Genomic DNA, 25322 nt, shown 5'->3' with positions numbered 1-25322 from the left:
AGATGCATTATGATGAGAGAGACGCCAGACGAAGTGGATGCTGTGGAATCCCCCGATTACGACATCGCAGCCACCACAACTGCAGATGGTCCTATGGAATAATCATGTTGCCATATTGCGTACTCCAAATTTTACTCCGAAATTTGAATGAATTGTAGTAACGGATAGAACTTGACCTCATTGAGTTTAGGCTATTGTAAAACTATATACTAAAGATAAGGCGGGAGATTACTAAAATTAAACAAAGCCTTAGTTCTATATTAGCCGCAGATTAACAAAACATATTTCTCTAGTTACAGAAAGAGCCGCAGTAATTACACGCTTGATAAGAATCAGCATCTATCAAAGCTATCTCTGTTATTTTTGAAAACTCACTATAGGCCCATAAAACTCTATCCCCTGGCTCTCGATAAGCGTCAACGTTCGGAGTGGCCTTGTCTGGGGCCAATTCCGGGGTGCGGTGTCCAAGAGAGAGCTCCATCTGAGAAGAGCTCCTAGGGTGACTGGCAAGGGGAGAATGACTGGAGGTTCTCAGCAGGATTATAATCCAGATTTAAGGGTAAACATCCAACGCTGGCTGGATGACAGCGAAAACAATGAATGAGTGCGTGCCGGATTACGTAATCTCGGCCAACTCTGGAGCTCTTATCGGACTCCCACTGTGAGTGAAGGCAGCCAGCCGGGGAATTGACTGAGGGATCTAAGATCCTAGTGGATAATACCGCCATCTAGATAAGGTCGTACGCGAAAGCGCCGTCGATAGATAATATTTAGAGCAGGCTAGGCACCGTACCCGTCCGTACCTTATAAAAAGACGAGGCGGGCGACGTGATGCCTCTAATCGAGAATCTCCGCAATCGGAGCCGGGAAGTGAATAGTGACTAGTGAATAGTGCTTCAGTGATTCGTGGCTGTGAGTCCTCCGCGAGCGGATCCTTCCGAAATGTCGTCCCTTTTGAACGCTACCGTCCTGGCAACCGCTGCCACCGTGGTTCCCGACTCACAGTTCGTGTTCAACGCCACGGATTACGGCGTGTTCGCCCTGGTGCTGAGCATCTCTGCCGCCATTGGAGTTTATTTCGGATTCTTTGCCAAGGGCGAGGACACCACGGAGGAGTACCTGATGGGCAGCAAGCGGATGAAGACGATTCCCATCGCTATTTCGCTGGTGGCCAGTCAACTGTCGGCGATCTCCATAATGACCATTCCGGCAGAAATGTACGCCTACGGAATCAACTGGTTTTTCAACGTGGTTTGCATGGTGGCTGTGGTTCCGCTTCTGAATTACGTGGTGATCCCGGTTTTCTACAACAATAACATCACAAACTGCTATGAGGTGAACTAGAGTGCGATTTTCCAGAGGAGCATTGTATTTTATTGTACATATTTGCATATACCCAGTACTTGGAGATGCGCTTTTCCCGGAAGGTGCGAGTGCTGCAGACCTTCATCTTCATATTGACGATGTTTTTCATGCTCCCGATCTTCATCTTCCTGCCCTCCCTGGCCTTTGCACAGGGTAAGTGCTAACTAGTCAACTTATCCCTCCACTCGTTGGTAATTTTTCGTATCTGCTAGTGACTGGATATAATGTGCACCTTATCAACACCGTTGTGTGCAGCATCTGCGTCTTCTACACCATGTTCGGAGGTATCAAGGCTGTGGTGTGGACCGATGTTATCCAGGCAGCCATTATGGTTGCTTCCGTGGTCCTAGTGGGCGTGATGGGCGCCCACCGAGTGGGAGGCTTCTTTGAAGTGCTGCGCATTGCCGGGGAAGGTGGACGCTTGGATATCAACTACAACTTCGACCTGACCACGCGCTCTACCATCTGGAACATATTCACATCGGCGACTATGATGTGGACGGGTTACGTGGGCCTGAACCAGAGCTGCGTGCAGCGAATCGTGTCCCTGCCTTCACTGGGCCACGCCAGAAGATCGCTGGTGCTCTTTGGCTTCGGGTTTATCCTGATCATGTTCTTCAACTGCTTCACAGGCATTCTGATTTACTCCCGCTTCCACGACTGCGATCCCATCCAATCTGGTCATGTCTCTAAGGTGGACAAGATGGTTCCGTACTTCGTGCAGGATACCGTAGGTAGCTTGTGGGGCATGCCAGGTGTGTTTATTTCCTGCGTGTTCAGCGCTGCCCTTAGCACGGTTTCCGCCAGCATCAATTCCCTGGGAGGAGTTGTCTACTTCGACTACATCAAGCCACACATTCGACACACGGAGCACCGGGCCAACGTGATTATGAAACTGATCGTTTTCTTCACCGGAATCTACTGCATCTTGGGTGGGTTGGTTGTTGAGAACTTCAACTCCATTCTGCAAGTGATGTATTCCATTGGAGGCATGAGCTTTGGCTCGACGTATGGCGTTTTTATGCTGGGAATGCTGGTGCCAAAATCACATGGCAGGGTAAGTTTTCAGGATTGCCCAATGATGCACATGTCCTAACCATTTTTTTTTCATTCAGGCCGCTTTAGTTGGAGTTCTCGCTAGCATTGCTTGTATGACCACCATTGTGATTTTGAGCTGGGGACGCAATCACTATGACACCCTGCCCACGAGCACATCCGCTTGTCCAGCCTCCCTAAACGGAACCATAACGGATATCAGCACAGCTTCACCTCTGATCCTTGGTTCCACCACAGAAGCCCCTGTGGGGGACAAGGGATTCAGCATCCTGGACCTCTCCTTTAACTGGTACGCGGTCACAGGCTTCGTCATCACCTGGCTGTTAGGTATTCCGCTGAGTTACATCCTGAAGTCTGGGCCCGATTACAAGCTGAACCCTAAGCTCCTGTCTCCAGTGGTGCAGCCGTTCGCCCATTACAAGCTGACGCCGTCGGATGAACCCAACCAGATAAACCTAGAGAAACCCGAAAAGGTCTGAAATTCGAATCGGAACTTAGCATTAAGATATGCTTATAAGCAGGATAACCTCACTAACTGTTAGCAATATCAAGATAGATTATAAAGCTCTATGTTTCTAAAATGCTATTCATAATGTTTGCTCTGTCGGACAGTTCTCAATGGTTGTGTTTATTTATAGAAGATTACATCTCTTTGTTCAATTTTGTTGTAAAAGACCTCAGTTTAGCCATCGTAAACCGGATACGGAGTGGCCTGAATCCTCCTGAAAACTGCGATGAGGCAGCCGACCAAACCAGGCGATCTAAATATAGCCGGAAGATAAACTCAAAGATCAGCGTCCAGTCGTGCGAGTCCGGAGAAGCTGCGATGCGAATGATCCGCCGTATCAGTCGTGCAAAAGATCCCAGTCAGAGTCGTAATTCTTATCGCTGACATGGGCAAATATTTGGGTGGATAATTTCGGTGGGCCACGGTGTTAAGCTGTACACACTCCGGGATAGGGTCGTATAACAGCGGCCACGCCCCCTGCAGCCCAGCCCGACTATTTACCCCTGTCAAAAAATATAATTATGCAAAGGCAAACACTGAACATGGAAAGTTTCAAAGACGTGAGAAGAGTAAACAGACCAATTCTCAAGAAAGCACCATGTGATGGATGATGTATGTGACGTCTTGGCACGATCTTGGGGTATCGGCAATAGCTTGAACTGCAACCGATGCATATTTATCAAAGCATCCTACTAAATAAAGTCTGCTAAGTGTTAAAACCCACGTGGATAAGGTGAAATAACTTCCAGCTTAACCAAATCCACTTTATAAGACATTATAAAGCCCTACATTTGGTTGTACTTACCCCGGCAATAAAATACTAAAACAGCTGAGCGGGTACAGGTTATTGGGACTGATAGCTTTTAATCAATTGGTAGCACCAATAATAAGAATAAGTGAAATTGGATAGCACCTAGATCAAGCAACAAATATATTTATAATTAGAAATTGAGTTAACACTATTGCATTATCCTCAAGTGTGCGACATCTACGCAAAAGCAATATCAAAGTATTTATGCATTTATGCATAAAGCACCTTTAACACAATCTGAGAGCAAACAGATCCCAGCACAAACGCTTTACCATGATGCTGCCTCAGTCTTATACTCCAGGTCAAGTTCTACTCCAACTATAGGACGCCATTCCACGTCCGCACCGTCGCCTCCTGGTGGTTGGTAAAGATGGCCTCGGAGGCTAGGCGCAACAATAGTAAAATATAAGAGCGGCATGCCGGACAGATAGGTGGAGCACTAAGCCCCGTATGATTTAGGGGCCAACGTCAAGTTCAGATAAGGAGACGCCCCGGGCGGGAGCTATATTTAAGTACAATCCAGGCCAGGGCCCGCAAGTTCGCCACCAGCATTCGTGAAATGTGAACCGGTTAGATCGGTCGAAACATCCAACAAGCGCATCACTACCGGTACTGCAAGATCGACATTACTACGGACGAGATGTCCACCACCACCACCACCACCATGGCCAGTGCTGTGTCCAGCGCTTCGCAGGACCTGCGGTTTGGTCTCACGGACTACTTCGTCTTTATCATCATGCTGGGCGCGTCTGCGGGGATTGGGGTGTACTTCGGATTCTTCTCCAGGTCCAAGAACACTACGGAGGAGTATCTGCGCGGCGGGAAGAAGATGCAGACCCTGCCCATAGCGATATCTCTGGTAGCCAGGTGAGAGCGTAGCAGTGTCCGGCAGTTCCAGCTGGATTTCTCCCGATTCCGTCATAATTTATCTTTATTTTACGGCGGCCGTAAAAAGTGGCTGCGTCAATTATAAGGGCGCTGTGTTTGAAGAAGTTCTCCGCACTTGCCCCACCCCATCAAGCCAATTGTGTAACCCACACGGAACGGGGGAATCTGTTTGGGCGTTAGTCATAAATCACACACTAAGTACCTTTCACTGAGAGGGGTATATTGGGCTTTGAAAGAGTGAAGTACACGCAATAACTTATGGTGGATCCATTTCAGCCAGCTGTCCGGCATCGCCATCATGTCCATTCCGGCGGAAAGTTACACGTACGGATTCAACTATATATTCGTGGTCCTAGCCATGCTGGTTGTGATTCCTATTTTAATCTACTTAATTGTTCCTGTCTTCTATGAAAATAATGTCTCTAATTGTTATGAGGTGAGTTAAACTAAGAAGACTACAAGTCGTAACATAACGAATAATTTGCAAAATATTTCCATTATTTATTCGCACCCTAGTACCTCGAGATGAGATTCAATAAGCGAACGCGGCAGTTGGTAACCTTCTTTTTCGTGACAAACTCGTTCCTGATGTTACCCGTCTATATGTTTATTCCATCGCTCGCTTTTGCCCAGGGTAAGTAGTGCAGCAAATCCGGTCGATGTCCATCTAAATCAAGTCCCACCTTTCAGTTACTGGCATGAACATCCACTTGATCAACGTAATGGTGTCCTCCATCTGCATCTTCTACACGATGCTGGGTGGGATCAAGGCAGTGGTCTGGACCGACGTGGTGCAGGGTGGCATTATGCTGCTCTCTGTGGTTGCTGTCGGAGTTCTGGGCACAATCCGATCGGGAGGCATATCCACTGTTATGGAACGCGCCTCGGACGGCGGACGATTCAACTTTGAGTGAGCTATTTGATCTGGTCTGAAAGTCGGATCTAAATAATTCAATCACTTAGCTTTGGCTTGGATCCTCGTATACGGATGACTTTCTGGGGCGCCACCATGGGAGGGATCTTCATGTGGACGGGTCACATTGGCCTGAACCAGAGCTGTGTGCAGCGCATCGTCTCCCTGCCTTCGTACTCCCATGCTAAAAAGTAAAGGATACTTGCTATATACATCTTTCGCCCGTACAACATGTGATGTATCCTAACTTTTTCGTTTTAGATCATTGATCGTTTCTGGCCTAGGATTTCTAATTATAAGTTTCTTCAACACTATCTCTGGAATCATTATGTTTGCCCGCTACTATGGATGCGATCCAATGCTAGCTGGTGTAAGTTCAATCTTGATATACTAAAAATATTATATTTGTGATTGTCGTGGATTGAAATTGAGTCATGAAACATACCTTTTTGTTCCCTCCTCAGCTGGTGAGCAAGCCGGACAAGATGATGCCATTCTTTGTGCAGGACATCATGGGACACCTGGCCGGAATGCCTGGCGTCTTCATCTCCTGTGTGTTCAGTGCCGCCCTCAGCTCGCTTTCTGCCACGCTGAACTCCCTGGCCGGAGTGGTTTACTTCGACTACATAAAGCCCCGAATTCGGCACACGGAGGCCAGAGCAAACTGGGCCATGAAACTGATCGTGGTGGTAATGGGGGGCTACTGCATCCTGGGCGGCTTCATAGTGCAGAACTTCAACTCGATCCTGCAAACGGTGGTCACCATAACGGGCATAAATACGGGCGCAGTGGTGGGTGTATTCCTCTTGGGAATGTTTGTGCCGCGCTGCAATGGCAAAACGGCTGTCACAAGCATTATCGTCAGCGTGGTCGCCATGGTGTGGATTATCGCCAATGGCCAGATGAACTTCAAGTCCGGACTGATTAAGTACGAGGTGCTGCCCAACTCACTGGATCAGTGTGAGGCCAGAGGTCTTCACATGATTGCGGAGGCTATGTAAGTAGACTATTGGGATGTCTATCCGAGTTGGAGCTCACTTAAAGGATGCTTTATTGCAGCAACAAGACTGACTTCACTCCTGTCACGATGAAACCTCCGTCTGGCGCACCAGTGACCACCGCCTTCCACAGCGATCGGGACTTTTCTCTGTACGACATCTCGTTCTATTGGTACAAGGTTCTGGGTAGCGCTCTGGTCTTTCTATGTGCTATCCCATTGAGCTACATGTGGCGACCCGACGAGAACGAGAAACAGAATCCAAAGTTGTACTCGCCCTTCGTGCGAAAGTTCCTCTCCCTGCCTGTTAAGGATCAGGAACTGGAGGAGGTGCCTCTTCGAGGATCCAAGGTCGGCGAGACTCCCGACCTCCGCATAGATCCTACCGAAAAGGAAAAACAAACTGTCACCGAGCCCTGATTCTTGTTAAATGTGTTTTTTATCCATAGGCTTAGAATGATAAATAAAAACAAAATCGAAAGAAACTAACTATTATTTATGAATCGCCAATGTATAGTTGCACACCTTATTCTTTAGACAAAAAATTCCTTGAAATTATCAGGTTCCATTAAACAATGCAACATTATTCGACATTATTTTGATCTATTGAGGATACCAACTCCATCAAGAATATATCTACAAATATACTTTATGACTCTGCATTAAAAAAAAACTGAACGCTTTTCTATGGTCCAATGACCTAGAGGGCAATTCAAGGTCCTCACTGATCTTGAAATGCGTACGAGTACGTAAAGACCGTCGTCTGGTGATTCAAGTTCACAGACACAGGTCCCATTATCAAAGTCAGGGGATGACGACCAAGGTTCTTGGTTTCTGCTACTGGTGATAGGGAAAGCCCGCTACTACCATAAGCGATGCAATGGCCGCATGCGTATTTAGACCTCGATTGATAGAGAAGTTGGTACTTTATGGAGGGAATACGCCTCAGGAATTCCAGATGCTAACCAGTCACATCGGCCCGTTGTCAGTTAGCCAGATAAGAAGCTCTCCTGATTTACGATTTGCTCCGATTACGACTCACATGCAAAGATATCGTGTCGAGATAAGGGTGGTCATCTAACTCGAGGAGCTACTTAAGAAGGGTGTCCAAGATCAGATACCACAAGTGTGCTGGCAGCATCCAGAACCTAAGCACCTAAGCACCTAAGCAGCGAGGAGTTTCCGGTTCGGTCCTTCCCAGTTCGCGATTCTAAGTATGGCAAGCAGTGTTAGCAATTTGGCCAGCACAGTGGCCACCGCCACGGCTGCTGCCTTGGAGGACCTCCACTTCAGCCTCACGGACTACATAGTCTTCTCTCTGATGCTGAGCGCCTCGGCAGGAATTGGAGTTTACTTCGGCTTCTTCTCGAAGGCCAAGAACACCACTGAAGAGTACCTGCAGGGTGGAAAGAGGATGCCAACCCTTCCTGTAGCCATTTCGCTTGTCTCGAGGTGAGTGTCCCGCACGCTTTTTCCCATAAATTTCCATGTCGTCACTCCGTAGCGCCAGGGCGGCACACCAGACACATCACGGGCCATAAAGATAGTATCGTTGTATCGGGCCTCCTTCCTCTTAAGCCATTTATTCTACTCTCGTACGTCTATCAGTCTATCTTATCCAAATGCGCATGCCGGTTATTGCGGCCATAAAAAAGCTTAGATGAATTGCACTATTACCGCGAATCTTGTGAAATAGATCAATTAAGGTTCGAGCCCCTCTTTTTTCCGGTCCAGAGTGAGTTGTTATTTGGAATGACCTTAGGAAGGCTCATTATCTAAAGGAAGGTCAGAATGGGTTTTTATTAATCGCTCGATTCTTTTCAGCCAGCTGTCTGGAGTGGCCATGATGTCCGTTCCGGCGGAGACCTACTCCTTTGGATTCAATATGATCTTCATCGTATGGGCCATGGTCTTGGCTGTGCCCGTTCTTATATATATCATTGTGCCCGTTTTCTACGATAATAATGTCTCCAATTGCTACGAGGTAGGTGAAGGATACACAACATTTTAAGAATCGAGGTTCTTTAACTGCAAACCAGTTTGAATCCTTCCTAAACAGTTTCTTGTTATTTTGTTTAGACAAACCATCTTCACAAGTAATCTCGATTTCATTTTCATCTACAGTATCTTGAGCTGCGATTTAGCAAGCGCACCCGACAACTGGTGACCGTCACCTTTATCCTCAACCAATTTCTGATGCTTCCCGTGTACATGTTCGTGCCTTCGCTGGCCTTCTCCCAAGGTATAATGGAAATAGATTTTAATCGCTGGCGCGTCAGTGGTTGAATTAAAATTCATTTTCATTTGCAGTTACCGGATACAACATTCATCTGATTAACACGGTGGTCTCGTCCATCTGCGTTTTCTACACGATGCTCGGCGGGATCAAGGCGGTGGTCTGGACAGATGTGGTCCAGGGAGGCGTTATGTTGATCTCGGTTGTTCTTGTGGCCATTTTGGGCACCTCGAACACAGGAGGCATAACCAATGTCTTGGAAAACGCCGCTGAGGGCGGCCGCTTTGACTTTAGGCAAGTAAATGGGTGGCTCAACATTTCATCAAGTTTTGCTTAATTTCGAAAGTGATTCCTTTAGTTTTGGCATCGATCCCCGCCTGCGCATCACCTTCTTCAGTGGAATGGTGAGCGGCCTTCTGATGTGGACAGGTAAGCTTGGCCTTGACCAGAGCTGCGTGCAGAGGATTGTGTCTTTGCCCTCGTATGGCCACGCCAAGAAGTGTCTACTTATGGCTGGCGTTGGCTTCCTACTCATCATGTCCTTTACCTGCTTCATCGGAATCATCATGTTTGCCTACTACTACGGATGCGATCCCATTCAGGCTGGGGTGAGATTTCCGATCCGTTGCCTTAGTTTAATTAAAAATTTAATATTTACTTGCTTTCAGCTGGTCAGCAAACCAGACAAGTTGATGCCGTTCTTCATCCAGGATATAATGGGTCACATGATGGGCATGCCCGGCGTCTTTATCTCCTGCGTTTTCAGTGCCTCGCTGAGTTCCCTTTCCGCCAGTCTGAATTCCTTTGCCGGAGTGGTTTACTTCGACTACATCAAGCCGCGAATCAATCACTCGGAAGCCAAAGCCAATGCAACCATGAAACTGGTGATCGTGGTCATGGGAGCGTACTGCATCGTTGGCGGCTTCATCGTGCAGAACTTCAACTCCATTATTCAGACCATGTGGACGATTACCGGCATTAATATGGGCGCTGTCGTGGGAGTGTTTTGCCTGGGCATGTTTGTGCCGCGGTGCAACGCCAAGGTGGCGGTGAGTGGAATCGCCTTCAGCTGCCTGGCGATGCTGTGGATCATCATCAATGGCCAGATGAACTTTAAGGCTGGGCTGATTAAGTACGATCCCTTGCCTAATGGCCTGGACCAGTGCGAGGCCAAGGGTTTCGAGGTCATCTTGAATGCTTTGTAAGTAGTGCAAATCTAAATGTAATAAAATAACTTTTTGCAATGAAACTATTTTCAGCAGAAACAAGAATGTTACCAGCATAGGCACTACTGCGGTTCCCACGCTGGAAACTCCCAAGGAACTTACCACCGCATTCGGCAGCAATCGCGACTTTTCCATCTACGACACATCTTTCTACTGGTACAAGGTGCTGGGTGCTCTTCTAGTCTTCGCGTGGGCCATTCCCATGAGCTATGTGTGGCCCTTGGACAAGGAAGAAAAGCAGAACCCCAAGCTGTACTCGCCATTCGTCCGGAGCCTGTTGAACAAGCCAAGTCCAGTCTTGGAGCTAGAGGAGTTGCCTCTGAAGACGCCGCTTTCCGAGGAGCAAATCAAGGAGAAGGAAAACGGCAGCGCAGCAGAAGCCTAGTATTACCACATCTGTACATTTGCATTAGAATTTTTAAGTATGAATAGGAACTGGCGAATAAGCTAATGCTTACAGTTCTAATGAGATTGCTTTAATATTTAGCTAACGAATATTACTGAAATAAAATGACATGTTTTTGAATTAGACTGTATCCAGGCAAAAGAGATTCTCGAGGATATCAATTTAATTAAGGACTAAAAGTCTTAAACGCAAAACACATATATTCTACATATATGCAAACGACAAGATATAATACCGAATCCATTTTCATAACGGCCAAACAAGTTTAATTTCTCTTGTATATATTTAAGATTTATTTACAAAAGAATATTCAAATGAAGAATGCCTTATACAGAAGATATGCTACATACAAAAACGGTCTGACTGATCATTTCAGTTGCAACGGCTTCCAAAACTAATTTACGCTTTTGCTGTGTGTACATATTATTTATCATTAGTATTACTATTAGAATTTGTGTTTCTCTTTTTTCATTGAAAAAGTTTCCTCGTACTCTAGCCTGTATTTACGAATTAAGTTAGGAGAGGAAGAGACCTTTGCCTAACACAACAGTTTCCAATGAGCTCATTCGGATCTTTAAAAAAACTTAAATGCTTCAAACGAAACGGGCTTGAAATACTTAAAAAATGTCCAAAGAGGGTGAAAGTTATGCATAGACGTATCTTAAAGCCGCAGACCATTAGTATTGCGTTACAATAGTTTAAATATGTCCGCGATCCGTTTGCTTATTTTTTGAGTGTTGTCCAATTGGTTTTATAATTAAGGATATTAATGGCTTACAATTTAAAAACATCTATTTTACATACATTTCCGTTAATGTATAATTTGTTTGATTCCAATTTGATTAATTATCCACATACATATTATATTAAGATGCATTTTACAATCTGTCTGTGCATTTCGGGGGGAGTGGGTGGGAGGGTTTTAGGGCTGGTACTACTGCCTAATTGTTTTTCTTGTCTGTCCAGCTGACGCATACACTGCAGCATTGAAAGTCCAGCATCGATTGCAGCCTATGGCGTCCCTCGCGTCAACCAAATACTGGAGGACGCGAACTATCATCAAAGTGAAGGGATTTCGGAGTACGAAATCAAATGATCAATTAAAAAAGAAAATTGTAGTTTTGTTTGGGGGAACTCTTAAATGTTTGCATGTAGTTGGCAACATCAGACCAACTCGGCGGGCGAGCTGAAGACGCTTTTGTACACATCTGCAACGCATTAAAGTTGTTGATTGTCCATCGGTGGGATTGGTTTAGTTACACACTTTGGGCGCAGCATTCTCGCCCACCTCGGCGGAACTGTTGACGATCTTGGGCTCACCTTGAAAAGAGACTTGGTTATAATTGAGTCCATGATAAACAAGGTATTTCCAACTCACCATTTACATTAATTTCGGCCTTCTTGACCTCGCTGATTTCCTGTGGTTCCTTTGCAGGACTGTCGGCAGTCTTAACCAAGGTGGCATCGGTTTCCAAGGGCTTGCTGACATCATTGGAGGCGGGGGCGGTAGAAACCTCAACAGGAACGGGCGTGGCACTCTCATCATTGTTCTCCGCCTCCTTGGGTTCCGCAGAGTCCACAGCCTTGCTAGGCTCTTCGCTGCTGGCGGCTTCCTTGGGCTCAGTCACCACTGCGGTGTTGGTTTCCGTAAGCTCTTCCGCGGACTCTACAGTGCTTTCGGCTTCCTTGGGCTCGGCATCGGGCACTTCTAAAACAGTTTCTTTGACCTCTGTGGCAACTTCCACCACATCATTGCTAGACTCCGTTGTCTTTGCTGCTGCTTCTGTTTCTGAAGCGGTGGAAACGTTTTCGGTGGCTGGTGTGTCTACTTGAGCGGTGTCCGAACTGCCCTTCGAACTCGCGTCCACTTCCATAGGTTCTGGTGTGGGTTCCTTGGCAGGCTCATTTTGCTCCTTAGACTCCACAACTGCTGCTGCGTCTTCCTCTGACTTCTGTTCTGGTTCTTTTTCTTCAGCTGATGCCTTTTCTTTATTTGCGGATGGTGTGCTTTCGACGAGCGTCTCATCTTCGTCCACATCCATAACAGAAGCAGGTTCTTCAGGTGCAGCGGCAGTCTCTGTAGCGGCTCCATTCTCCGAAGTTTCCCCGCTCGACTTAAGGGGCTCTTCAGCTTTTGGCACCTCTTCGCTTGACTTCTCAGGTTCTTCTGATATTGGCTTGACTTCATCGACATGGTTCTGCTTCTCTTCCGCCACTGGAGGAAGATTCTCCACACCATCCGGTTGGTCCTCGACCTCGGCGGGACTAGCGTCTTCCTCTTTAGCCTCAGCTACATCTTCCTTCGCCTTCTCCGGCGCATCTTTCTCAGTTGCTTTCTCCTGCTTCTTGACCTCTTTCTTGTCCTTCTTGACAGCTCCCTTAAAATAAGCTTGTTTGTTAGTTTGCAATGATAATAATATATTTTGCTTACCTTTCCCTTGACCGAGGTCTGTACCTTCTCCTTCTCCAGCTCAGGCTCGGGCTCATCAGCGCATACGTCTAGCTTACGGGCTCCACGTCCTTTTCCTGCACTGGCCTTGGTGGCAGATGCCGGCGATGTGCGCGCCTTTTTGCTGGGTGGCGGCGTCACCGCCTCGGCGGCTCGCGTCGGCGTTCCTCGAGTGCTAGACCGCGTCCGCCGCCCGCCCGCCAGCTCCAGGCTTCCGCCCATTGTTCGCACAAGCTCCTCGCTTTCCTTCTGCGCCCGCTCAATGAAAGAGCGTCGTTTGGGAGTGCGTTTCTATAATAGAGAAGAGATCGGATTCGGTAAGTCATGTTTCAGTATACTTTTGTAAGAGTTTGATTTCCCGCCAAAACTAAGTTCTCTTTGAGGCATTGAAGATGCTATTTTACGTCCAGTTCTGTGATATTCCATATTTCAGATTCACTAATATATATTTTTCGTCGTATGATACATTGTATTTAAAAGTGCATTCCCTATAACACCAACACACGTGCAAGATGGACGGAAGCCACGACGCTTTATTAGTGACTTAAAAATACAATTATATAGAAGAAAGAGCATCGTGCATTTATATTTTAACTCTTATCGGCAATAATTAAGCATTTAAATCAAAGTGCGCACTGTACTATTGTTGACATGGCCAAGTGACCGCAGCAATTGCACCCGCATCGACCCGCTTGCAGCTGAATTCACACAACAGACCCCAAATGAACCCCCACATTAATAGCTGTCGATCGGGGGAGTTGAGTTAGACATCGATGTGTACGTACATATATCTATTAGTAAAGTCGCCGCTAAAAAATGGAACCGAATCTAGAGCGCAACGTATCGCATACATACACATGCACAACACCGCGGAGCGGATGCAAGTGTTCGTGCCGCCTTGTATGACAAAGTACAGCAAACAACAAAAAGTCGAAAAGGGAACAAGCAAAAATAAAAACAAACGAGACGCGGCGGCAGCGGCAAAACGTGAGCCCGAAAGGGAATCGCCGATTGCCCTGCTTCTATCGTCATCTCCTCTTCTCTTCTTCTTCGGCGAGTAGCTACACACGTATACACACACGCACACATGCTGCTGGCTTCCTCGGCAGGAGGGGAAGGGGGAGTTGGAAAGTGGACAGGAAAAAGCAAAAAGCGCGCGCACACGAGGGTAGCCGTTGAAAAAAGGAACGTAAATAGAAAACAGACCCAGCGCACAAAGGGATATGGTGAAAATGCACCACATCCGAGTGCCCATATACACACACAGTTATTTTGGAAAAATACCGCAGATAATTCGGGCAAAGCAAAGCGGAGCCCATGCTGGTGTGCGTTATCGCCGTGCTATGTTAATTGTCGCTAAATATGTGTATGTGCGGCTACTTACGGGAGTCTTCTTCTCGTCCCCCGTCACCGCATCCACATCTTCCACCGCCTCCGGCTTTTGGGCCACAGTTGCCTCCGACATTGTTCAGAATAAACGATGGGCGGTAATTCCTATATCTTTCCAAAACTTCGAAACGGTGGCGAGGTTTACTCCACTTCCACTCTCGCAGGCGCACACAATTACAGGTAACTCAACTCGACACACACGCCACGCTTCGCATACCGTGAACGCGCAACTTTCAGAAATGCCGATTTTGCGGAAACTTTTCACCGTGAAGAGCCGCACTTTTGGTCACCGATGCTGCGCCAGGACTAAGTCAGTATTTTCGTATACTTTCTGGGCCTAGAACGTTCCCTTTTCACCCTTTTAGTGACTGTTTTGTATCGCGCTTCTACGGAGTAAACGTAACTAAACTGCTTCTTGCTAGTGCTGCACAATTTGTACTTTATACGCGTTGGCAGCGCCGTTTCAACGACTCATAGTCCATCGATAGCCACGTCATATCGATACTTGTAGTTTGGGTATTACCAAGTACTGAGTGTATGGCCACATTGCGACACCACACGCGGCCCTTTGCAGTTTTTTATTTATAAATCCACACAGCATACAAATGGTTTCGCAGCAGCAAATCGAGGCCATTGGAGGCGTTCTGAACAACAAGGACCGCCCACTAAAAGAGCGCTTCCGAGCCCTCTTCACGCTGAAGAACATCGGCGGAGGGGCGGCCATCGAGGCGATCAGCAAAGCCTTCGACGATGATTCGGCCCTACTCAAACATGAGCTGGCCTACTGCTTGGGTCAGATGCAGGACGCACAGGCGTTAGACATCCTCACCAAGGTGCTGAAAGACACCGCGCAGGAGCCGATGGTCCGTCACGAGGCTGCGGAGGCCATGGGCGCCATTGGTCACCCAGATGTGTTGCCAATTCTGGAGGAGTACAAACAAGATCCGGTGGTGGAGGTGGCCGAAACATGTGCCATTGCTTTGGACCGCGTCCACTGGCTGCAGAGTGGCCAAAAGGTGGATGACAGCAACCCCTACGCCTCCGTTGATCCCTCACCGCCAACTGCGGGCGACAAGAGCGTCACCGAGCTGAAGGCCATCTATCTGGATGCCCAGCAGAGCCTGTTCGATCGATATAGGGCCATGTTCAGCTTGCGCAACCTGCGCACCGAAGAGAGTGTCTTGGCCATTGCCGAGGGACTTAAGGACTCCTCCGCCCTCTTCCGCCACGAGGTGGCCTTCGTACTGGGCCAGCTGCAAGAACCCTGCAGCGTTCCCTTCCTTCAAGAGAATCTGGAGGATCGCCTGGAAAACGAAATGGTGCGCCACGAGTGTGCCGAGGCCCTTGGCGCCATCGCCACGGAGGACTGCATTCAGATCTTGAACCGCTACGCCGAGGACGACAAGCGCGTGGTCAAGGAGAGCTGCGTCATCGCCCTGGACATGTGCGAGTACGAGAACAGTCCGGAGTTCCAATACGCCGACGGCCTAGCCAAACTAGACGCGACCAAGTGATTTGCGCCGAACATTTGCATCTACCAGCTGTGTATATATTAGTTGTAAACTTGTATTGTTTTGTCACTTCTGTGATCACATGGACCTAATCTTATCGAGACATAAAAGAAATCTGAACGTGACTTTCCACTGGTTTTTGATTAACCTGGTGGATGGATGAATCAACTGGTGGGAATGCTGATGCTAATAAGTGGTACGGGGATTTTCTCATCTATTGTGCGCAACTCTTTGTTTCTTAAGTGTTTCATGTGTGTAGTAATTAAAAATAGCACTATTCAGTATTCCATATTTTTCCTTTAAATTATTCGTTGAAATATGCATTCAGAATACATTCATTCATACATGAAATTCAAAGTAAAAGGCGACATGGTAGCCCCATTTAAGCGGTTTTAAATTCAAAAAAGTTGAATACTTCAGCAATGCACTCAATTTTCCGTTTAGGAATTTTAAGAACAAGTATTTTTCTATCCTTAAAATCCCGTAACAAAAACAAAAACTCAAGAACGCGGCTGGCTGCCCAGTGTGACCACTTGACGATTTCCCACAATTCACCTTACCGGCATTTTGTATTCGGGATTTTTTTGCAACGCCGAACACATGAAGCTCCTGATGCTCTGCACGATTTTGGCATTCTTTTCTGTAATCTCAGCGACAATGGCGGCTAACAAGGAGAGGACTTTCATCATGGTCAAGCCCGATGGCGTCCAGCGCGGACTCGTCGGCAAGATCATCGAGCGCTTCGAGCAGAAGGGCTTCAAGCTGGTCGCCCTGAAGTTCACCTGGGTAAGCGGATAATTGAATTAGGAAGAAATCAATAGATATACATACGTGGAAACGGGTTGCCCCACGCGGGGTTGCCATCGGACTTAACCTCAAAGGCTGGGTGCAGGCGTCAGCGCAATGACATGTGTTTAGAGGTCAGAACTGCAATTAACTGATAACGAACCGTTTTGTAACCAGGCCTCCAAGGAGCTGCTGGAGAAGCACTACGCCGATCTGTCCGCCCGCCCCTTCTTCCCCGGACTCGTGAACTACATGAACTCCGGCCCCGTGGTGCCCATGGTGTGGGAGGGTCTGAATGTGGTCAAGACCGGTCGCCAGATGCTCGGCGCCACCAACCCCGCCGACTCGCTGCCCGGCACCATCCGCGGTGACTTCTGCATCCAGGTCGGACGCAACATCATCCACGGCTCCGATGCCGTCGAGTCTGCCGAGAAGGAGATTGCCCTGTGGTTCAACGAGAAGGAGCTGGTCACCTGGACCCCGGCCGCCAAGGACTGGATCTACGAATAGACGGCTGCTTTAGCTGTCTGCCCTCGTCTAAGCTGAATACAGATTGATTCTTCTAAAGAAATAAAATTCCACAATAATTAGTAGATAATCTGGCTGCTTTATGAAGAGTGTGGGCTTTGGAAAGGTTTCTAGGGTATTAACTTAAGGATAATCGGTAGGGTATCCACTGAGCTGTGGGCTTTGTTGGCGGTAGCACCCATCCTCTGGGTATAGAGGAGCCTCTTCCACAGTAGCTTATGTAAGAATCCCATGTGGAGCTGGAAAAAGCGATTCAATTAAAAGAAGCTACCGCCGGACAATGCATTTCCCTATCCTACCGAATTTCAAGAAATTTCCCCTTATTCAATTTAGCCGATGGCAAGGATTGGCCGAAGAACACCGTCTTCCATTGAGATTCAAGTGATGCCATCTTTTTGGACTCCTTGACATGACCAGCTTGAGTCTCTTCTTGGACTCTCCGCCAAACAAGACGCATGTGATTCAGTTTTTGGCAAAGGGCGGCTTTGTCTCCTCCACGAGATTCGCATAGTTTCTCCAGCAGATCAAAGGTTTCCAAAATGGAGGCTGCATCGCGTTGTTTTTGCAGGGATATGTGCTTCGCTTCTTCCAGTGCGGTATTTCGGGGCGGTTCTGTGGAGAACTTCTGTTCTGCAGCCTCAGATTTGACGGTTGCCCGTATCACCCGCTTTTGGCTTCGTCTATTTAAGCGTCGCCGGCGTTTTCTTTGTTTTTGTTCGTCGACTACTTGTTGGGCCTGTATTTGGTCAAGTTCATCCAGCAGGGTAGCCGTGCTCCGCTGCATCTCCTCCGCCCGGTGCACATCGAAATCGCGCCCTGCTCCTCTGCTCTGTTGCTCCAGTTGCCCCAAACTCGATATAACTTGCTGAAGCTTGGCTTTAACTTCACTTAATCTATTCTTTTTGTGCGGCGGTGTCATCTTATTTTGGTTGTTGGTGGCTGTGTTGGTAAACGCCTGAAGGTGCACATTGGGGGTAGTTTTAAATTATTTAGTTATAGATTATTATTTTTATTTAGCAAAAGTCAGGCGAACGCCACCAGCAACTAGCCGATTCCTTGTAATACATTTTCAAAAAAATATAATGTAATTTTTTGAAACAAACAAAGGGGAAGAGTATTAGCTCAGCACGTGGGGATTCAAGCCGCTCTGCAGCTCAGAACTTGGAGATGGAATTGCCATCAGGAGCCAGCATTAATGCTGACATTAGGGGCAGTGAATGAAGTGAAGGGGTGGTTCTAGGTCTCCAGTTCAGCTTTGGCGTCTTTGAGGATCTCCGCTGCCTTCTTATACGAATCTGTCTCGATCAGGTCCAGCTCATCGGCGAGGTACTTCTCCAGTACCTCGTACTCCTTCTGCAGTCTGTGAAAAGAACGTCTCATTAGGCTTTTAAAGGTGGAAATGGAAGAACGCATACCTTCTCTTGGAGTCGGGCACCATCATGATGCACTCCTGGATGACCTCCTCCTGCTTGCGCAGTACGTGGTCGTCGGCTCCGTCGCCCCTGAGCTTCTCCAACCTCGCCTGCTCGGTCACCACTTCCTTGGCGTAGCAATACTTCTCCCTGGTCAACCGCCGGACCACTCCGGATTTAATCACCAGCTGCCGAATTCGAGGGTCTGTCATTGTTGTAGGGCTGCGTTCTACTGTGTTCGCCTATGAACTGAAGTTAGTGAAGCTCAACGGGGAGTTCCTGGCATGAATCACAGTTAATTTGACTAAACTTCCAACAGCCGGCTGAGATTCGGAGTAGTTAGCAATGAAGTCTTTGTTGTTTTTGTACAGAGCGCCCAGTGAGTCAGAGCCCGAGCCAGGGTTGCCACCCTGTCGGCGGAACGAGTGAAATGAACCACTCGGAACCGCCGTAATTTGAATTTCATTTTAAACTAAATGCATTTTCTTCATAGATATTGAAGTATTTTTGAATTAAAATGCATTCGTGTGTGGTATTTTACGGTTAAGCTTCCTTTATTTTTCTCATCATTTAAAAGATCTTTTATTAAGCAACATGTTCTGTATCCAAGAATTGTTCTGGTGTCGGTTACAATTGTCTTCGATTTGTATAAATTCAGAGTGTGAGATTAACGTATAATATGCAGGATGCAGGTTATTATGGTAAATGAGATGACATGTGGCTAACGTATATTATGTAATATGCAAATGCAAATGAGGCTCAATGAAACATTTATAATGTTTTCAAAAACCGCATGATTATGTGTGTAATGTTGATTTCTTTTTTGTAATACTTCTTAAGCATTTGTCTTTTGGTTTCAAGAGAAATTTTGAATTCATCGCGAATGTAGTCTTTTTGGTTTAGGGGATTCTTGGGAGCGCGGACGAGGTTTAAAACTAAATTCGGAAATTACATATTTCAATAGATTTTAAATCGAATGCCTCCGACTTGACTTATCAAAAGTATAAAAAGTGTTTAAAATCCATTCGAAACAGGTGGATGCGACCGGATGTGTGGCTGCTAATCAAGTGTAAGGTTAGTTGTAGAGATGAGTATATATCGAAGGGGCGGACTACAGCAGTGCTCCGGAGGCCGCTATCCACTCTGCAGAGTGGCTAGTGGGTGGTTTCCTGCGAAAGGACTTGCGGTGACGATACATGTTCAGATAGCTGCAGTAGACCACCACGGCGAAGGCGACCAACACCGACCCGGCGAGCTGGAAGGGCTCCTCCTTCGCATCCTCGCTGCACCTGATGCTCCTCTCCTCGCTAATCGTACGTGTGGTTATTATATAGGGTATAATCTGCTCGATTTCGGTTAATATCTGCCGCTTCTGCCCGCAGCTAGTTATAGTAGTAATTGGTGTCTCGCTTGCCATGGAGTCAAGGTGTGATTTTGATCGTCGAGTGGGTATTATAATTTTGACATGTGTATTGTTGTTGTGTGTTGTTGCTGCTGTTGCTCTAGCCGTCTGTTCTTGTTGTTGTTGGGTTCGAGTGATAACGTTGTTCTGCTGGCACCCTAGTTATTTCTTCTTCTGTGCCTTCTCAGCGGCTTTTGTCACCTTGCCCGAGGTCGTCTCTTTAAAGTTCACCGACTTGATGACGCCCACGGCCACGGTCTGCCTCATGTCGCGCACAGCGAACCGTCCCAGCGGTGGGAACTCCTGGAAGCTCTCTACGCACAACGGCTTGCTGGGCACCAGCACAATGATGGCCGCATCCCCGGACTTGATAGCCTTCGGCTCCGTCTCGGTGGTCTTGCCCGTACGACGGTCGCACTTCTCCTTAATCTCGGAAAACTTGCAGGCAATGTGCGCCGTGTGGCAATCCAAGACGGGAGTGTACCCATTGGCGATCTGGCCCGGATGGTTGAGCACAATCACCTGTGGGCGAAAGACCAAGCAGAGATGAGTGCAACTATCAAGGATTTCTCTGAGCTTTGTTACCCTACCTGAGCGGTAAAGTCGGCTGCTCCCCTTGGGGGATTGTTCTTGGAATCGCCGGCCACATAGCCACGACGGAGCTCCTTCACGGACACATTCTTCACGTTGAAGCCGACGTTGTCGCCGGGCATGGCTTCGGTGAGAGCCTCGTGGTGCATCTCCACCGACTTTACTTCGGTGACCAGGTTGACCGGCGCAAAGTTGACGACCATGCCTGAAACGAAACCGGAAACGAAGCGACCGAAACGAAGTTACATATCCGGACGTTATGTGTAGACTTTTGGATGGGGGTGGGTGCATACAGAGAGCGAAACGTGGAGCGAGATTATTCGAACTAACTCCAATTTATTTTTATTTGAATCAATAGCTTGGATAGTAGCTAATATAAATATATATGTTAACAAGGGTTATTTTATTTTAATGGTCTTTCACTTTCGTTTTGAAAATGGAAGCTCTTCAGGAGTGAGATTAAATATTTCACCAAGTGCATGAGGTGGAGGGTCTCGCTCTCGACGAAGACGTTCGCTCAATAATGCATACATGCGCAAGACTTCGTCGCGAGCTCCGCTTTGGAGGCGGTGGGCGTTGGATGGCAGCCCACTGTCGACCCAAATTCTGCAGAATACATGTATGAAGTGCCCAAAGAGAAGGGAGAGCCCACACCCGCACTTATCAACCCGGAAGACAAGGAAGTTCTGCCTTACCTGGCTTGAGGAGACCAGTCTCCACACGACCTACTGGTACGGTTCCGATGCCTCCGATCTTGTAGACGTCCTGGAGCGGCAGGCGCAGCGGCTTGTCGGTGGGACGCTGGGGTGGCAGGATCGCGTCCAGCGCGTCGATCAAGCACTTGCCCTCTGCCTTGCCTTCCTTCCGCTCCACGGACCATCCCTTGAACCAGGGCATCTTCTCGGAGGGCTCCAGCATATTGTCGCCGTGCCATCCGGAGATGGGCACGAAGGCCACCGAGGCCGGATTGTAGCCGATCTTCTTGATGTACGAGGACACCTCCTTCTTGATCTCCTCGTAGCGGGCCTCGCTGTACGGCGGCTCAGTGGAGTCCATCTTGTTGACGCCCACAATAAGCTGCTTCACGCCCAGCGTGAAGGCCAGAAGGGCGTGCTCGCGGGTCTGCCCATTCTTCGAGATCCCGGCCTCGAACTCTCCAGTTCCGGCGGCGACGATCAGCACCGCACAATCGGCCTGAGAGGTACCGGTAATCATGTTCTTGATGAAATCCCTGTGACCAGGGGCATCAATGATGGTCACATAGTACTTGGACGTCTCGAACTTCCACAGGGCAATGTCGATGGTGATGCCGCGCTCCCGCTCCGCCTTCAGCTTGTCCAGCACCCAGGCGTACTTAAAGGAGCCTTTTCCCATTTCCTGGGCCTCCTTCTCGAACTTCTCGATCGTACGCTTGTCGATGCCGCCGCATTTGTAGATCAAGTGGCCGGTGGTTGTCGACTTGCCGGAGTCCACATGGCCAATGACCACAATGTTAATATGGATCTTCTCCTTGCCCATCCTTGCAGATTAAGCTATTTTTTAGAGCTGCTGGGAGACAGAAGGGATGCAGGTGTTTGGATGAGCAAAGTGGGTGGTTTCCGGAGTCAGGGATGTAGCATGCCAATGTGGGTCTGAACTTAATGGGTGGTGCAGACGAGTGACGTCTGTATGCTGTGGGTCGTGTCATCGTGGTGTAGACACCAAAAGCACACTTCATACAGACATGCACAAACGTACACTAGGGAAAAAACATAGAACTTTTATGTTTCGAAAATACGAATTTTAAACAAAAAACAAATATCACGCGAAAAATTGAAGATTTAGTTAAGATTTTAAGCCTTATACTGAATAATAGGGAAAATATAAGTACACATGTTTTTACGGAGTCTTATGGACCCTAATATGTGCGATTGAGAAATACATCCATATTCCCGTCACATTTTGTGCCCACAAATGTCTGCAGCGTTTCCGGCAAGCAATTACAACAAACAGAAAAACTCACCTGTTCTCACGGGACTTTCTAGAGTTACTTATTACTCGGCAACGCTGCGCTATCAAAAACTGATCACGAATCCACCCGTCGCTATATCCTAGAAATAGAAGGAAATCGTTGTGATAAAAATGACAGTTTTTGAACTCTACGCGGATCTTCCGTACTCTGCATCCAGACCACGACCGGGCTAAGTGTCTGTTGGTTAAAGACTGCCGTGTATATCCCTCTGCCGAAGTGCACCGGGCGAAAAATCAATAACGAGCCCCAGACAGAAACGAATGGATCCGAAGTGTGCGTACTGGGGAAATGCACTCTCCTCGGCTGGAGAGGATTAGGCCGAAGAGAAACCCTCGTCAGAAAGCCGGGAAGTGCGGCAGCCCATGGCGAAAATGTGCCGGCCGGCGTTTTCAGTGGGAAAACCCATGAAAATCGCACACACAAACGGATTTCATTTAAAGCCAAATGTCGAAATGCCGAAATTTGGCAGCTTTCGCAGCACGGTAAAAGAAAATTGAAAAGGGAAATGGCCAAAAGCATCGGCATTCGGCGGCGGTCGTTCGGCGAAAATTGCGCGATTCCAAAGGGTGAAAAACTGTAGAGGGAGACGGAGAGAGGCGGAGCGAAAGGGATGGCGAACGGCCGGAGTGCACTTGCTGCTCATGCAGAGAAGGAAGGGAAAGAGACGGCGAGAACTGCAGGGCGTTGTGATTTATTTTCTACCCCAGTGACAGTTTCACTTGCCGATTTTCCTGCATGTTATTTTTAAATCTCTGTATTTGCATCGAAGTGCAATTGCAAGAAGCAATGTGGAAAGAAGGCGAAGAATATGCAAAAATACTTCGACAGAGGTGCAGGGCAGGGAAATAATCTGCCCACCATGTGTCATCATGCCGCGGATTTCATTTTTTGCCTGCGAATTCCAATAGAAACTACTCGGGAATAAACGGCGAACGGGAATGAGAAACGGGAACAATCCAGGCAGGCAAAATCGAACGCGCACACATATGCAGCCGGCCGCCATGTTGGAATTCGAAAGTCTTCGCAACTTTATTAATTTACTTGCAATTTAAGGTCGCTGGAAACCCAATTTCCAATTCGAATCGATTTACGCAGCTATTATGCAAAAAGAATGAGAAGACCGGCCGGCAGCGCAAATCACTTAAACTCTCTCTCACTTTTTGAAAAAACTTTCTTTAGGCCGGAGAATCGAACCAAAATTCGCCTAATAATGCAGGGTAGGGAATTCGGGGACTTTCCCTTTTCACATTTGCACAACTAATCAATTCCTATTAATATTTTCACAATTTAACGGGAGCTCTGCGTGCACTTACCTCGAAATCACAAAACGGAAAGACCGAAAAAGCAGCGATGCTGAGGTGAACGGAGCTGAACTGATTCCGACCTAGAGATGGCACAGGATTCCATGTATGGCAAGGGCCTTGGCTTTCGTATTGCATTATGAGGATTACTTGACTTAAATAAAGTTTCCATCCCTTTAATATGCAATGTATCCAAATAAAAAACGCGAATTGAAATCTCTTATAGTAATACATTTTTAATACCACTCAAGGAATATTTTATATTCTCTCAAACTGAGAGTCTTTTGCAGAGTGTATGGTACTTACAAGGGCTGCCACTAAAAGTATGCACACACACCTCTAATTGCTAATGACATTGTGCACACTATTCGCTTGTGAGTTGAAATAAGATGGAAAGTTTGACAGAGCAATAAATGTTAAAAGGGAATTTGAAAAAATTCTGTTAATAGTAATGTAATTAACAGTTATGCTTTAGAGCCTAAAATGTAGACTTTTTGCGTTCGTCTTTACTTGCCTATTTTATTGTATTAAAAGAATTAAAGTAAGTCTAAAAATTACAAATAATAGCATTAGAACCCGAAAACGACTATAATGTACATTGATCAAGAGCCATTATTTCCATTCACTGTCCGACTCGTATTCCTCCCAGTCCGGTTTCACGCCCACGGGCAACTTTTTCTGCTCCAGGTAAACGTTAAACTGTTCCGGAATCGACATAAATCTGCGAATCTTCAAGCGGAACTGCCGCCACGTCCACTGGCCAAAGTTTTTCCGATCGGCAACCATCGCCTTGTAGTTAAACTTATGTTTGTTTAGAAAGTAGGACAGTTCCTTGACCACGCCCTTGGGTAATCTGTGCAAATACAAAACCTGTATTTTGACGGTTTGCCATTGCAGAATCAATATTTTACCTGAACTCTGGGTCGGCACGCTCGCTAGCCAGCTGTTCTAGTTCCTGGACTACGTGTCCGCGTTTTGGACCCTCCTCTACGACTGGTTTCTTGAGGCCCAATACCCGCCGCTCATCCTCGTCCAGCTCTTCCTCAAGAAACCCATTCACAACTCGGGCCGCCAGGAGACGGTCCTTCTTGTAGCTGGGGATCGCAATGGCCTTGTTGACGTCCTTGGCCAAACCCATTTCACTGAAGTTGGTGCCCACACGCTGGTCCTCCATCCACATCTTTTTCATCCTGGGACTGGTAAGATCATAATAGAAGGTTTTCTTGTTGACTCTATTGGCTGTAAGTGCACTAAGATCCAACTTACTCTTTAATTTTTCCGGTGGAACTCCGAGTTTTGTTCATCGTCTTGCGGTTTACATTGTAGCGATAACGCTTGCGAGCATGATTCTTGCGGATCTTCATTGTTGGAAGGGTTAATTAATGAATCAAACGATGTTTAAAACCAATTGAATGGACCAAAACAATTTTAAAACCGCACGTGTTGCAGCTGTTAGGAGTAACCGTGGTGCGTAAAATACCGACTCCCTGGTTCCAGTATTTTAATACCGCACAGTTAGAGATGGCATACCGGCAA

The 25322-nt window shown here is 47.3% G+C and overlaps 10 protein-coding genes across 14 annotated transcripts; 5 read left to right on the top strand and 5 right to left on the bottom strand.

The window, feature by feature from the left end:
- Window positions 1–942: 942 nt before the first annotated feature.
- Window positions 943–3007, top strand: LOC6619526 (sodium-coupled monocarboxylate transporter 2). Its single transcript, XM_002043705.2, has 4 exons — window positions 943–1335; window positions 1401–1518; window positions 1578–2422; window positions 2481–3007. Exons 1-4 carry the CDS (start codon window positions 943–945, stop codon window positions 2898–2900), a joined length of 1776 nt encoding a protein of 591 aa, XP_002043741.1. The 3' UTR covers window positions 2901–3007.
- Window positions 3008–3766: 759 nt separating this feature from the next.
- LOC6619525 (sodium-coupled monocarboxylate transporter 2) lies at window positions 3767–7023 on the top strand. Its single transcript, XM_002043704.2, has 8 exons — window positions 3767–4607; window positions 4905–5064; window positions 5145–5262; window positions 5319–5538; window positions 5592–5732; window positions 5803–5911; window positions 6006–6538; window positions 6601–7023. The coding sequence occupies exons 1-8, from the start codon at window positions 4381–4383 to the stop codon at window positions 6956–6958; spliced, it is 1866 nt and encodes a 621-aa protein (XP_002043740.1). The 5' UTR covers window positions 3767–4380; the 3' UTR covers window positions 6959–7023.
- Window positions 7024–7677: 654 nt separating this feature from the next.
- On the top strand, window positions 7678–10551 carry LOC6619524 (sodium-coupled monocarboxylate transporter 2). Of its 2 annotated transcripts, none has more exons than XM_032723151.1 (7): window positions 7678–7990; window positions 8363–8522; window positions 8663–8780; window positions 8849–9068; window positions 9133–9382; window positions 9443–9975; window positions 10037–10551. In XM_032723151.1, the coding sequence occupies exons 1-7, from the start codon at window positions 7755–7757 to the stop codon at window positions 10383–10385; spliced, it is 1866 nt and encodes a 621-aa protein (XP_032579042.1). In that variant the 5' UTR covers window positions 7678–7754; the 3' UTR covers window positions 10386–10551. The 2 variants fall into 2 exon arrangements, with proteins under 2 accessions (XP_032579042.1, XP_032579041.1); XM_032723150.1 differs by having other exon boundaries at window positions 10034–10551.
- A 124-nt stretch (window positions 10552–10675) lies between these two features.
- LOC6619523 (neurofilament heavy polypeptide) lies at window positions 10676–14682 on the bottom strand. The gene is made up of 4 exons (XM_002043702.2): window positions 14240–14682; window positions 12838–13146; window positions 11785–12784; window positions 10676–11726 (listed from the first exon to the last, which is right to left on the bottom strand). Exons 1-4 carry the CDS (start codon window positions 14318–14320, stop codon window positions 11659–11661), a joined length of 1458 nt encoding a protein of 485 aa, XP_002043738.2. The 5' UTR covers window positions 14321–14682; the 3' UTR covers window positions 10676–11658.
- An 85-nt stretch (window positions 14683–14767) lies between these two features.
- LOC6619522 (deoxyhypusine hydroxylase) lies at window positions 14768–15880 on the top strand. Its single transcript, XM_002043701.2, has one exon. The coding sequence runs from the start codon at window positions 14850–14852 to the stop codon at window positions 15756–15758; it is 909 nt and encodes a 302-aa protein (XP_002043737.1). The 5' UTR covers window positions 14768–14849; the 3' UTR covers window positions 15759–15880.
- A 472-nt stretch (window positions 15881–16352) lies between these two features.
- LOC6619521 (nucleoside diphosphate kinase) lies at window positions 16353–17134 on the top strand. The gene is made up of 2 exons (XM_002043700.2): window positions 16353–16541; window positions 16719–17134. Exons 1-2 carry the CDS (start codon window positions 16356–16358, stop codon window positions 17049–17051), a joined length of 519 nt encoding a protein of 172 aa, XP_002043736.2. The 5' UTR covers window positions 16353–16355; the 3' UTR covers window positions 17052–17134.
- Window positions 17129–18047, bottom strand: LOC6619520. Its single transcript, XM_002043699.2, has 2 exons — window positions 17369–18047; window positions 17129–17308 (listed from the first exon to the last, which is right to left on the bottom strand). Exons 1-2 carry the CDS (start codon window positions 17986–17988, stop codon window positions 17188–17190), a joined length of 741 nt encoding a protein of 246 aa, XP_002043735.1. The 5' UTR covers window positions 17989–18047; the 3' UTR covers window positions 17129–17187.
- Window positions 18048–18131: 84 nt separating this feature from the next.
- Window positions 18132–18855, bottom strand: LOC6619519 (tubulin-specific chaperone A). Its single transcript, XM_002043698.2, has 2 exons — window positions 18485–18855; window positions 18132–18429 (listed from the first exon to the last, which is right to left on the bottom strand). The coding sequence occupies exons 1-2, from the start codon at window positions 18691–18693 to the stop codon at window positions 18306–18308; spliced, it is 333 nt and encodes a 110-aa protein (XP_002043734.1). The 5' UTR covers window positions 18694–18855; the 3' UTR covers window positions 18132–18305.
- A 154-nt stretch (window positions 18856–19009) lies between these two features.
- On the bottom strand, window positions 19010–23858 carry LOC6619517 (elongation factor 1-alpha 2). 4 transcript variants are annotated; one of them, XM_032722843.1, is made up of 5 exons: window positions 23799–23858; window positions 22477–22564; window positions 21170–22022; window positions 20474–20679; window positions 19010–20405 (listed from the first exon to the last, which is right to left on the bottom strand). In XM_032722843.1, exons 3-5 carry the CDS (start codon window positions 21990–21992, stop codon window positions 20046–20048), a joined length of 1389 nt encoding a protein of 462 aa, XP_032578734.1. In that variant the 5' UTR covers window positions 21993–22022; window positions 22477–22564; window positions 23799–23858; the 3' UTR covers window positions 19010–20045. The 4 variants fall into 4 exon arrangements, with proteins under 4 accessions (XP_032578734.1, XP_032578735.1, XP_032578733.1 ...); XM_032722844.1 differs by having other exon boundaries at window positions 21170–22019; XM_032722842.1 differs by lacking the exon at window positions 23799–23858 and adding an exon at window positions 22632–22721.
- Window positions 23859–24285: 427 nt separating this feature from the next.
- LOC6619516 (nucleolar protein 16) lies at window positions 24286–25247 on the bottom strand. Its single transcript, XM_002043695.2, has 3 exons — window positions 25053–25247; window positions 24698–24982; window positions 24286–24639 (listed from the first exon to the last, which is right to left on the bottom strand). The coding sequence occupies exons 1-3, from the start codon at window positions 25148–25150 to the stop codon at window positions 24399–24401; spliced, it is 624 nt and encodes a 207-aa protein (XP_002043731.1). The 5' UTR covers window positions 25151–25247; the 3' UTR covers window positions 24286–24398.
- Window positions 25248–25322: the final 75 nt, after the last annotated feature.

Source organism: Drosophila sechellia, chromosome 3R (genome assembly GCF_004382195.2).
Source record: "Drosophila sechellia strain sech25 chromosome 3R, ASM438219v1, whole genome shotgun sequence".
Taxonomy (NCBI): domain Eukaryota; kingdom Metazoa; phylum Arthropoda; class Insecta; order Diptera; family Drosophilidae; genus Drosophila; species Drosophila sechellia.
Note: the sequence above shows the minus strand (reverse complement) of the source record. Positions and strands in the feature narration are given on the sequence as shown.